General features: G+C 48.2%; 1 protein-coding gene across 3 annotated transcripts in view; it reads left to right on the forward strand.

Moving 5' to 3' along the window:
* The first annotated feature begins 450 nt into the window (after window positions 1-450).
* The window catches only part of ELF5 (E74 like ETS transcription factor 5), a 33,450-nt gene continuing 20,747 nt past the window's right edge, over window positions 451-13,153 (forward strand). Inside the window, exons 1-2 of one of the 3 annotated variants that reach the window (XM_032283599.1) lie at window positions 451-568; window positions 7,688-7,812. In XM_032283599.1, coding sequence (XP_032139490.1) covers window positions 7,692-7,812 — 121 coding nt within the window. In that variant the 5' untranslated portion in view covers window positions 451-568; window positions 7,688-7,691. Of the gene's footprint in view, window positions 569-2,250; window positions 2,749-7,687; window positions 7,813-13,153 lie in introns of those variants that run through there. The other 2 variants (XM_032283600.1, XM_032283598.1) reach the window with 2 other exon arrangements.

Below are 13,153 nucleotides of genomic sequence, written 5' to 3' on the forward strand. Positions count from 1 at the left end.
AATTTGAATTCAAAGTCATCTAGCTGCAAATCCTGAGGTCTTAACACTGGCCCTATAATGCTCTTCCTTCTCAGCACATGGGAAAAAAGGAGAATGAGTGATCTACAAAAGCACTGGGCTCAGCCAGCCTGGGCGGGAGGCAGCAGAGATTGGCACCAGGGGAGATGCTCTGCGTTTCCCCTCCAGCCTGCACAGAGGAAAATTCCTCAGCAAACGCACCATCCCGCACAGCTCCCAGGGACAAGAATTTTCTGCTTGTTTACTGAGTCCCCTGGGCTGAGAGTGGGGGGTTGCAGGGCCGGGGTGAGCTGGGCACAAAAGCAGGATAAAGGTAAACTTTCTGCATATGAGAACCATTCCCCCCCTCCAGGAGCCGTGTCACACTGTATGTCACCGTCATCAAAGGGGCTGTGCATAAACCTGAAAAACCAAACGGACCTGTCTGTAGGTGTCACTTATATCACAAGGCTACAGGTGCCTTTATTTCCACTGCACGCTGGTGCTGGGAGCGCCTGCCTTCTCTTGCCTTGAAAGCCTCCTCTTTGGACCTAGCCACCGCGGTCCTCACGTAAGCGCCTTTTCTTTGCTTTTTTGGATGAATCTTAGGGGGTGTTGGGGCTCAGAGGCTCCGCCTGGGGCCTGGGTCTGCTCGTCCATCTCCAGCTCCAGGGCTGGCCTCTGCGCTGGGTGCAGTCCCGGGGCCTCCCGGGAGCTGTTTGACACGGACGTGACAGCTTGTCTGAGAGAGACCTGCTTGCCTCTGCAGGCCGTGCGGCCCCCCCACCCTCCTCACAGACCCCCACTCCCTCTGGATCCCTGAGCTGAACCAAGGGGAACTAAGAGAAGGCACCCAGGCGGGCAGTTCTCTACCCTCCCTTAAGTTGTCTTTAGGAAGAGAAGCTGGATTTTACGCAGAAAAATATTCAGTTTCAAGGAAAGCCCCCCATCCCCCCCCCACCCGCCTACCCTTCTACCCTGATTGAATTCCTTTCCCCGCCGGCCTGCCCACTGTCCCCCACCCCCTCAATACAGAGAACTGCTTCATTATAGTTTGGGGCATTTTTGCAGGAATTTGTCTGTATAAAATAGTTTTAAAAGAAACCCATTTGCCCTCCGACATCTCCCCAGAAGAGAACGCTTCCAGAAAAGCAATGGTTAGGGTTTTTCCACTGTGCTCTCAGGTCTTGTCAGACTCTGCAGTGTGTGGGTTTCTGCGGGGTTGCCCCCTGCTGACGGCCACCGGTAGCACAAGCTCCCTTCTCAGGCTGAAGCCGGGCCGCGTGTGGATGCATGAGCGTTTTGTACGCCCGGAAGCGTGTCAGGCATCGTTAGGTGCAACTGCTTCATGTGACAGATGAGGAAACCGAGGCCAGAAAGGCCAGGTGACTTAAGGAGGCAGCTCTGTGTTTCAGTCCTAGTTCAGAGACCCAGGGAAAGGGGTGGTTTGCCCATCCAAGTGAAGGCTTGACTGTTTTGTCTTCGTGTTCTCTGCGAGAATGTTTTTCCTAATCTAAAGTCGTCTCGGACTGGGGTTTTCAGTTTGATCATCTCCCTTTTTCATAAGTCACCAAAGTGGCAAATTTCTAGATACATTGTTGATGGCTGTTCAATTTTTCCTTCTAAAACAGGATTGAATATATGTCTTATGCCCCATCTCTGCATATATTAATAAATTTTCTCAAATCCTCAAGACATCTTGAGGATTGCATGTTTTAAAAAAAAATCCCCATTTTAGAGATGAGGAAACCGGAGTTCAAAGAGGGGCATGAATGTTTATATACCACACCTGTATGAAAAAAAGCTTAAGAATTTCTGCAGGCTGGGCAGTAAGAAATGTGCCCCACGCCCGCTGCAGCAGAGGTAGGATTTAATCCCTGATGTATTTAATCCAAAACTGGTAAGCTTTGCTTTGAAGCCCACGCAAACTACATGGGATACTTTTTTTAGATCTTCACTGCACCTTCAGAAAAATAGCTATCAACAAACAAACATGCAAACTCCCCAAGCAAGCTAAAGAAAAATGAGGAGTCACCTGTCGAGAGGTCAGCAAATTGATTCTCACAGCTGCTGGGGTTCTTGCGAGAAGAACAAACACTCAAGCATCCAACCCTCAATCTTTCTTTAGCAGTGAGTGTTGAAATATTCCACTGGGTTCTCCTCAATGGGCCCCTTCTTAGGGAGGTCCAAGGGCTGGGAAATTGACCCTCCCTTGCTCAAAAGGCTTGGGACGGAGTGAACATTTGGGTATTGCTGAGGCTTTGGGGAAGGAAAACTGATTTTCTTCCTAGTGATACCTAACCCAGAGGGTGGAATTAAGGAATCCATTTCTTGGCCCCTTTTTTCTATATTTTGCACCCTCGTGGACTTTTTCTGCCCAGTGATGATCTGGCACGTAAACAGCCAATGTGTAGATGCTTAATTGGGTCGATTTTTGGTCACACGCCCAGAGTGAAGTTGATGATCACCACCGGAGTGAGGAAGGAATTTTCCTCCTCTGGCAAACTGGCCAAGGCTGAGTGGTTTGCTCCTTCCCCTCTCTCTGGGAGGCTGAGCAGGCCATGGGCACCACACCTGTTTTTGCTGCCTCTGATTTGTGTTATGCTGAGAAGCCCACAGGCCTGTCCCTCCAACTGGGTGGACCCTCTCTGTGTGCATTTGGTGCGTGAGCCAGCTCTGAGAAGGGTTCAGAAGCCACCGGAGGCTCCCGGGGACCTCAGCTTCCATGCCATCGCTGCCTCACTCCCACAGGTACCTGCAGCCGTCTTTCTCACGTGTGAAGTGAGCCCACCTGATTCCTCCACCTTGTGTTAACCATTCTTGAGCCCTTCCTACTTACCAGACAGCTAGAATGGTGACTACTTTGGGGGAAACTGATTCCAACTGCCATGGATCTACTGGTGGGCAGTGAGTGAGGGTCCAGAGTGTTTAAGGTGCCTGGCTAGCCCGGGCAAAGAATGTCCAGCTGTCCTGAGATATCTACATCCAACTGTGGTAGAAGGCAGTGGGCAGAGGAGAAAAGGGAGAAGAGGAAGTCAGGGGCTTTTTCTGCACTACAAATTCAGTCTGTGTGTGTACTGGTTGCACTTCCCTCCAATTTGCTGGACTTGCTTGACGCAAAAAATCCAAATATAATCAATGTAGATGCATATGTGTGTGTGGGTGCCCAGGTTTGGATGTGTGGGCTCAATCTGGTGGGTGTCTGCAGAAAGTCACAGAGTTAGGGCAGAGCTTGGGGGCTGTCTTATTTGTGTTCCTGTTTAGTAGTTGAAGAACTGAGATTTGGAGAGGGGCAAGCAGCAGAAGCATAACTCCAAGCCTGGGGCTACTTCCAGAATGAGCCAGCCAATCCCTCACAAAATGAAAAGTGTGGCCAGAACAGCAGGCCAAGAGATCTCCCTGGAGACCCCCGTCAGTCCTGACACTGACACTAGGTTTATCTAACGCAGCTCTTCTCCACCTTTTTTCTTTGTCACTTCTCCTAAGGACCCTTTTTAGATCATTTTTTCTTAATCATCTCCCCACCAGAAATGTGAATACCGGAGATATAGTATACACCTACTGTAGACCTTTGGAGGGTGATAAAACACTGTAATTAATATCTCAGTTTGGCTAAGCGCAGTGGTGCACACCTGTAATCCCAGCACTTTGGGAGGCCGAGGTAGGTGGATCAGAAGGTCAAAAGATTGAGACCATCCTGGCCAACATGGTGAAACCCTGTCTCTACTAAAAAAAAAATTAGCTGGGCATGGTGGCATGCACCTGTAGTCCCAGCTACTCGGGAGGCTGAGACAGGAGAATTGCTTGAACCCAGGAGGTGGACGTTGCAGTGAGGTGAGACCACGCCACTACACTCCAGCCTGGCAACAGAATGAGACTCTGTCTCAAAAAAAAATCTCAGTGTTTTGACCCTCAAGAACCCATTTTTGTCCCCTGAAGATGGGGGCAATATCACCCCCCTTGAGCAGGCCTGGCCCAACCTCAGGCCTGTGTTCGCATATCCCTGGGCCTCAATGTTACTGCTGAGAAAGGGGGCTCCAAACACCAGCCTTTTCCCACCCATCCTGCTCTACCTCCACTGACAAAGTCCTTAAGCGCTAAAATGTTCAATTATTGCAAGGACCTTAGAGGGCCTAGGGAAGAGGGCCTGCTGAATACAAAGCAGCCATTATCCCTGAACTCTCACACCTACTGCATGCTGGCTAAGTAGCCAAGGTCTTTTGTAGAGAGCCCAGAGTTAATAAGACCTGCTCCTAGGGGGAAAAAAACACCTTTTTCTGCTTTTATAAAAGACATTTTTTCCAAAAGCAAGAAATAATTACAGAAGAAAAATAGCATGCGGCACACCTCACAAGGCCCTTTACGAAAACTTAATGGATATAATTTGGCTTAGAAGGAATTACTAGAGGGAATCAGAATCAGTGACGTGTAGAGCACTAGAGAGATTACAAATCAAGTGAGTGGGCCAGCGTAAAGAGGAGAAAGAATAATATTAAAGGAGGTAAAAATTCTATTGATCAAAAAATATTCCTGGTTTTATGTAATTCCATTCAATTCACCAAATGACCCTTTTTTTTAAATACCAAATGACATTAGAGAGCAATTAGTCAGGCATAGATGAGGAAGATCTCATTCCCACTGTGGCATTTTGTATTTGATGGATTCCTTATTTGACATTGAAAACTTAGGGACTGTTTTCTGTTTTCTTCCATGTAGATTTCACTTCTCCTTTCTCCCAACCCAGTGTCACATCACAGGCCTGCCATCCTTTTCTTCAGTTTTCTGAGCCTTCTGGCCCAAAGGAAAAGGGATATATTTGTCTTCCGCCCTCACTTAGAGGAATTTTTCTAAAGTCCAGTCCAGAATACAGAAGTGGCTTTCAGCTCCTGGGGCCCTTCCCTCCCTCATAAATTCACCCCATCCCTCAGCATCCTGCCCCTTCCCTGTCCCCCCGGGCACTGGGGATATAAAACCAGCCAATCCATGGGAAAATCACAGTCCAAACCCAGGCAGCCTTGAAGTCTGTTTGATAGGGCTCCCAGGAGGAGATCCATGCCCACGATAATCTGCAGAGCACATTAACCCTCTCCAGGCATCAGAGAAGACTTCCCAGCAGAGGGTGGAAACTCCTGGGTGATGGCCCAGAGAAGGTGCCTAAGTGACAGAATTCAAACTTAGTTAGACAGTTACATCTGGAAAGGAGTTTTCATGCACGTTTGTTGTTGTTGTTGTTGTTGTTGAAACAGAGTCTCACTCTGTCACCCAGTCTGGAGTACAGTCTGGAGTGAGTGCATGATCTCCACTCACTGCAACCTCTGCCTCCCGGATTCAAGCGATTCTCCTGCCTCAGCCTCCTGAGTAGCTGGGATTATAGGTGTGCACCACCACACCCAGCTAATTTTTGTATTTTTAGTGGAGACGGGTTTTCACCATGTTGGCCAGGCTGGTCTCGAACTCCTGACCTCAAGTGATCTGCCTACCTCAGCCTCCCAAAGTGCTGGGATTACAGGCATGAGCCACCACACCCAGCCTCTCATGCATATTTGACGATGATGGTGGTGGTGGTGGTGGCAGATTTTCAAGCATTGTAAAGAATTAATCTTTGGTTTTAGAATCACACAACCCTGCCCCGTTAGTATTGAGGTTTGATTTGCTATATAAGTGTGCCTTGGGGCTCAACTGTGTTTCCAGTAAGAGAAGCAGATGGGCTGAGAGTCAGAAAACTAAGGACTTCCCTGCACTTAACTCTGGCATCCATTGGCTATGTGACCTTGAGCTAGTTACACAAATTCACTGTCTCAACTTCCTCAACTGTAAAATGGTGGAGGTTGAGGAGGGAAATTGGGCTAACTCAGTATTTTCCAACATTTGGTACTCACATCAAATGGTAATGGTCTAGATAAATCTGGTTAGGGGTTGCAAACTTTTTCTTAAAGGGCCAGGTATTTTAGGATTAGCAGGCCAAAAGGCAAAAGCAAGGATATGATGTAAATATTTATATAACCACTTAAAATGTAGCCACTTAAAAATGTAAAGTTGTGTGTGTGTGTGTGTGATGGAGTGTTGCTGGAGTGCAATGGCGTGATCTCAGCTCACTGCAACCTCCGCCACCTGGATTCAAGCAATTCTCCTGTCTCAGCCCCCCCAATTCTACTGTCTCAGCCCCTCAATTCTCCTGTCTCAGCCCCCCAATTCTCCTGTCTCAGCCCCTCAATTCTCCTGTCTCAGCCTCCAGAGTAGCTGGGATTACAGGCACACGCCACCATAACCAGCTAATTTTTGTATTTTTAGTAGAGGCAGGGTTTTACCATGTTGGCCAGGCTGTTCTTAAACTCCTGACCTCAGGTGATCCACCTGCCTCGGCTTCCTAAAGTGCTGGGATTACAGGCGGGAGCCACTGCACCCGGCAGTAAAATTATTTGTAACTACAGGCTTTACAAAAATAGGTAGGGGGCTGCATTTTGCCTGTAGGATGTAGTTTGCTCGCCCCTGATTTAGGAGGTGCATGAACCATTTTTATTGAGATGCCTAAATATTTATTTTTATGTATGTTAAAAAAAAATCTCGACTTTCCATTTATAATGCTGATATAAGGTTTTCCTTTAAATCAGCATGTTTATGTTAAAACAAAAAAAAAAGTTGATTTTTAAAAAATATTTTAAGTAAATAATAGTGCTTGTACTATATGGATTGAGTGAAATTATCACAGTGGTACACAAATGACTGAAGTTTCGGAAACACTGAACTAGATAAAGAATTTGCTCCTGCCAATCTTAAAATTCCATGTGTTTAATATCCCAAGACACTTAACAGTGGTGTGATCTTGAGCTGCTGTGTTCCCTTTGCAAATGTTAACTCTATGTCAACATTATTTCAAGAATCAGAAAAAGAATTTGGGTGAATAGATTTTTGTTTTGTTTTGTTTTGTGTTTTTTGTCCAAAAAAATTTATTTTTATCGTTTCAACTTTTAGTTTAGATTCAGGCGGTATGTGTGGAGGTGTGTTACCTGTGTGTATTGCATAATGCTGAGATTTCAGGTAGTACTGATCTGATCACCAGATACTGAGCACAGTACCCAGTAGGTTTTCAACCTTGGCCCTTCCCTGCCTCCTCCCTCTAGTGGTCCCCAGTTGCTCCCATCTTTATGTGCAGGAGTACCGGATGTTTAGTGCCTCCTCCTAAGTGAGAACATGAGGTATATGGTGTTCTGCTCCTGATTTAATTTGCTTAGGATAACGGCCTCCAGCTGCACCCGTGTTGCTGCACAGGGCATGATGTTGTTCCTTTGTATGGCTACATTGTACCCTGTTTCTGGGAGCATAGTATTGAACATTGTAAGTCAGTTCAGGGGTCAGGTGTCAGCAAACAGGAAGCATAAATAAAGAGCAGTATTGCATAGTCAGAGTCTCCATGCTCAAGTCCTCTCTTTGACGCTTCCTCGTTATGTCACTTGGGCAATTGCCTCAACCCTTTTGCCTCAGTTTTCTCATCTAAAATGGGGATAGACAGGATGTGGCAAGGGTGAAATAATGTCACTCAGAGGTGACATTAGGGGGTCCCTGCTCCTAGTGAGTGGTGTGTTTGTTATTATTATTAAAAACCAAATATCTCCCTGCTAGGGGCTCCTGCAGAGGGTGGCTTCAGGAGTCCCTCACCCCAGCCTCCTCACAACCTCTCCTGCTGTTGCAGGGTGATGTTGGACTCGGTGACACACAGCACCTTCCTGCCTAACGCATCCTTCTGCGATCCCCTGATGTCGTGGACTGATCTGTTCAGCAATGAAGAGTATTACCCCACCTTTGAGCATCAGACAGGTGCGTACGTTTAAAGGAGCCCATCCGAGCACAGCCTGGATTGGCTGGTGTGGGAGGTGGTGCTGGCCTCAGGTGGAAGACAGCGCTGTGCTGGGGCCTAGGAACAGCAGCGTTCAGGGCAGAGGGCTGGAGGGCTCCTGGATGGAAGGGCAGTCTCTTGCAGATAAAAGGCGCTGCAATCACCACCCCCAACTCCCTAGTTCTGTGGCTTAGCGGCCGTGCGCAGCTCAGCTATCCGCTCTGAGCCTCATTTTGCTACCAAGTAAAATGTCAGTCTCTTGGGGTTATTATGATATTTAAACAATGTAGTAGAAAGCAAGCCCTTAGCCCAGGCCCTGGTATATGGTGGTTGCTGGATCATGGCGGTTTGGGCCAACATTTACTGAACATGAGCTGTGCACCAAACCTTGGGCCAAGCATCAAACCTTGCCAAAGCCCTATGTGATGAACAATTATTATCCTCATTTTATATATGAAGAAACTGAGACACAGAGAGGCTAAGTGACTTGCCCTGGGCCTCACAGTTAAGCTCCATGCAAGTTGACCCATCTTATAATTGATATCGCACTGTGGTTATTGATATGACTATATCATTATTCTCTGAGCTTCTGTTTCCTTTTCCCTAAACCAGTGGTGATGAGAGCTACCATAAAGTTTAAGGGAGTCGAAGGGTGTAAATACGCAGCCTGGCACAAAGCAAGTGCTCAGTGAATATGAGCCCCTCGCTGTCCCCCAGGCCACCCTCCCCACCCTTCCTCCTCCCTCTCAGCCCAGATGTCTCCACCTGAGAAGGCAGCATAGGACCTTGAGAAAATCCCATGCCAGAGGGAGGCCAGCCAAGCTTTGCCCCAGAAACCCTTTGAGGGCCTCTGTCCCTGAGGTGCTTGGGTGACCACACATCACAGCACACCTGGCTGACTGATGGTACAACAGGAGCACACACTGCTCGGCAATGATGCAAGTGCCAATCAAGCTGTCAGTCCTCACTGAGTGTTTTAGTATTTGGAGGCAGGCAGTGTGCAAAAGAGGCCATGCCTCCGGGGGCTGCAACATATCCACGACCAGGAGCCCCTGCTTCTGGGGCTAGGAGCCAGGCCGCACACACAGACTTGAGGCACTTAACTGCATAATGCAATCCCATACCTGCCCCCAACCCACACAGACATACACACACACACACACACACACACGTGAAATCTCTCACCCTCATGTGCAAGGTCTAGATCATTGCATTTGGACTTGAATCAAGGAGATACATTGTACAACGCTCCTTTAGGCCTAAGAAGCACCTTATTTCCCAGAAAGATGTAAGAAATGTGCTCCATCCCCTTCCCTTGAAATTTGGTTAAGAGGTTAAATCTGAAGGAGGAAAATGAAAACTTTCAAGTCCCCATCCCCTCCCTATGTGTCCTCCAGTGGTAGGGCCCAGCTCCAGGGCCTCTCCCTGCCCATGCAGAAGGCCAGGCCTCACTTAACCCAGACCTGCCATCGTGGGAGCCCCCGCTTTCTGCCTATTCTGCTGGGAGGCAGTTGGGGTGGCAGTGGGAGGGGTGGGCCACAACCACCTGCCCCAGGCAATGGCCTGGGCAGTGAAGCAGCAGCTCTATGTCATAAAGACCTGGCGTGTCCCAAAAGGGAAGTCTAGCTTTGACACTAGCTGTGTCATCTTAACCTCTGATGTCCCAGTTAGTTTTCTCATCTGTAAAACGGGAACGACCACAATGCTACCCTGTAGAGCAGTTACACAAATGAAATGAGTTATCATATGGGAAGTGTTTAGGATAGAGTCTGGTACCTGGTAAGCACACATCAGTGTTTTTAAAAAATAGAAGTATTGGCTGGATGCAGTGGCTTACACCTGTAATCCTAGCCCTGTGGAAGGCTGAGGCAGGATTATCACTTGAGCCCAGGAAATCGAGACCAGCCTGGGCAACACAGTGAGACCTCATATCTACAAAAAATTGTTTAGAAATTAGCCAGGTATGGTGGCACATGTCTGCAGTCCCAGCTACTTGGGAGGCTGAGGCAGGAGGATCCCTTGAGCCCTGAAGGCCAAGACTGCAATGAGCTGCAATCATGCCACTGTACTCTAGCCTGGGTGACAGAGACACTGTCTCAAACTAAAGATCAGGGAGCAGTCACAGTGGCTCATGCCTATAATTCCAGCACTTTGGGAAGCCAAGGCAGGTCACCTGAAGTCAGGTGTTTGAGATCAGCCTGGGCAACATGGAGAAACCCTGTCTCTACGAAGGAATACAAAAATTAGCTGGGTGTGGTAGTGCCCACCTGTGGTCCCCGCTACTCAGGAGGCTGAGACAGGAGGACCCCTTGAGCTCAGAAGGTCTGGGCTGCAGTGAGCTGTGAGTGAGCCACTGCACTCCAGCCTGGGCAACAGAGGGAGACTCCATGTCAAAAAAAGTATTAGTTTCAGAATGGGATAATGAACAAGTTCTGGAAGTGAATAGCAGCAATGACTTTGCAACAGTGTGAATGTACTTAATGCCACTGAACTGTACCCTTAAGAAGAGTTAAAATGGTAAGTTTTATGTTATGGCTATTTTACCACAATTTTAAAGAATGAAGTTAACAGAAGTGATCACCAGCGGCATTGCCAAAGTTACTTAAGTCCAGCCAAGCCTTGGCCACTCAGACCCAGCTCTCCAGCTGGAGGCTTCTGCATTCCCATCAGCGTCATGAAAGGTTAGACCAGGTCATTGCTGGAATCCCTTCCAGAAGCTTCTCTGATTCCTGCATCAGGAAATATCGAAGACACAGTTTTCTCTTCCCACCACCCATTGAGAGAACAGAAATTCCCACCAGGGCATTCAGCCAGTGAAAGTAAAATGTCCTTCGAGATGGGTCCAGGTTCCTAAGGTTCCCTGAGGGATGGAGCCAGGCTTTTGGGTAGCCGCCGGCCCTCGGGATTTCAGGGGAAGCTGAGTATCTCTGACCTCCAAAAGGTCGAAGTTAGGTGCAAAATGTTCACCTGGAATGAACACCTCTCTTGGAGTTACCCGGGCACCAGGTGAGCCTCGTAGCCCCTGCTCTCCTCCGCGTCCTACAGGTGGGAGGAAAAGCAGGAGGGACCTTCCGTCTTTTTCAGTGAGGAAATGGCCCAGAGAGCACATCCGACTGAGTTGCTGCAAAAGCCCTCTCTGACAGGAATGCATCAGGGAACAGCCAGCTTTGCCTCTGGGCACCGCTCAGCCAACTTCCCCTATTCCATGGCCAGAAGGGTCAGAGACACCTCTCTTGAGGTTCTTACCCACCTCCCAGGAAATACTATCCTAAATTTGGGGCCCCCCTAAGAATTGTCCCAATGGCAGCTTCCTGTTCACCCAGGTGCATGGGCAGGCACTGCCATTTACCAGCCATGTGACCTGCAGCCCATTTTTTGAGATATGCTCTCCTCTGCCCCCTGGAGTTGGGAAGATTGAATGAGATTTTGTGTAGAAAGTGTTTAGTTACACGCCTGGCACTTGGGAAGAGCTCACCCTAGCCAGGAACTTCTCACCTTCCCTGTTGAGTGGAAAAACAGCCTTCCCTATCCTCTCTTTATTGTCCTCATTGAACAAAAATAACACAGATTTCCATCTCAAACTTCCCAGTTCAGAATTTTTAACAGCTTAGATATTTTGAGACCCGAGGGAAGGGAAGGAAAAGGAGAAAAAAATGATGTGCCTTCTAGACAAATGATGACTGGGAGAGGGAGGGGGGAATACTCAGCCTATTTAGGAAAACCAGCTGTTCTCAAAAACCCTTCAAATGGCTTGAGCAGAGTGCTGCTGAATCTGCCCTGGTATGCTAACCACAGATGATTCTGACCTGCTCTTTGAGGCAGGACTTCTGCTTGGCTGCACTGCAGGCTGGAAGGTGGACAGTCACAGATTGCAAAATGCTCTAGAATTTCATGAACTCACCCTGCCTTGCCAGTGGCTTATTCCAAGTAAAGAATGATGACGACTGGAAAATGTACCCAAGTGGGAGGTAGGGTTGGTGGTGGGGAGGCTGCATGTAGTTCACATGCAGATGATATTTTTAAAAGATGATTTCTCCAATTGAGCTCCAGGAGCCAACCCTTGGATAGTCATTGAACACCCTGGCCTGGCCGCTACTTTCTTTCTGGAGTTCTCTCCTTAGCCTCCATGGACCACACCCCTCCCCTAACAGCCAATGTGCCATGCGCACATGCAGCACCTCCTTTGCTTTGGAATCTTGCTGATACTTTGTCACGCTGCAGAGGCTTCTAAACTGGGGTTCACGAGAGGCTTTAGGGGTTTCCCAGAGGTTCCTCAGGGACCATCAGAGACGGGAGTGGAAGTGACATTTGAGAAGATGGGGCTTCAGTCCTTCTCTCTCCACCTCCATCCCTAAGCAGGCTCCTCCACTTTAATTCTGGGCTGCAGGAACCAGAATAGACCCAGATAACCCACTTCTAGCTCTGCCACTTACGAGTTATGTGACCTTGAAAAGGGTCACACCCATGTGCCTTTCTTTCTCCCTTCATAAAACAGGTGACATGATACAGGACTTTATAGCATTGTGTTGAGGACAACATGAGAAGGCACAAAGCATTTAGCACATACTAAGTGCTCAATAAATACGTTAGCTATAATATTATTGCACAATGTGAGATTTTATTTGAAGAACACTTTTTGTAAGGAAAAAAAAGTGCAAAACCCACTGGTCAGAGAAAGAGGCATTTGGATCCCCACATGGGCTTTTCTAAGCAAGCTTCATGTGCTGTCTACAGAAGTTTGAAAGCAGATAGAATGGAAAAAGGCTAAGAACTTCTAGATCAAAACTAGATTAACAAATACAAAATCAGCTGAAAGTCTGAGGTGAGCCCTGTGGCAGTGCCCCACCGCAGGAGGACACCCCGTTGGCCACCTCTAGCCCATTCGACATGCACCTGAGCCGTCCGTGTGGCCGTGGTCCCAGGAGGGCTCAGGGCTTGGCTCTCCTGGCACCTCCCTAACTCCAAGCTCCCAGGGCCACAGCTACTCCGCAGCCAGCCCGTCTCCTCTTGTCTCTATCTGGTTTCCTACACTGCACTGGACTTTACTTTTCCATCTCATGGTTTAAGTCTTTCCACAGGCTGTGCTGGAAAGCCAGGATGGGATATGGGATGGAGCTGGACTGGCTCAGGGAGGAAACTTGAAAGCCAGTTATCATTTCAGGTTTTCCCTCATAAAGTCCTTCCTTTCAGTGACAAAGCTGCAATGGACGGTGCTCCTGCTACTCAGTTCATTCTCCACCTCTCTTCAGTGCTGTCCCAGGCAAAACACTTTCCCAACTCCCTGTGCTAGTAAATCATGCTAATTATGGTCCATGGTTGTCT

This window comes from Sapajus apella, unplaced genomic scaffold, assembly GCF_009761245.1.
Source record: "Sapajus apella isolate SASKATOON/1434 unplaced genomic scaffold, GSC_monkey_1.0 scaffold14, whole genome shotgun sequence".
In the NCBI taxonomy this organism is placed as follows: Eukaryota; Metazoa; Chordata; class Mammalia; order Primates; family Cebidae; genus Sapajus; species Sapajus apella.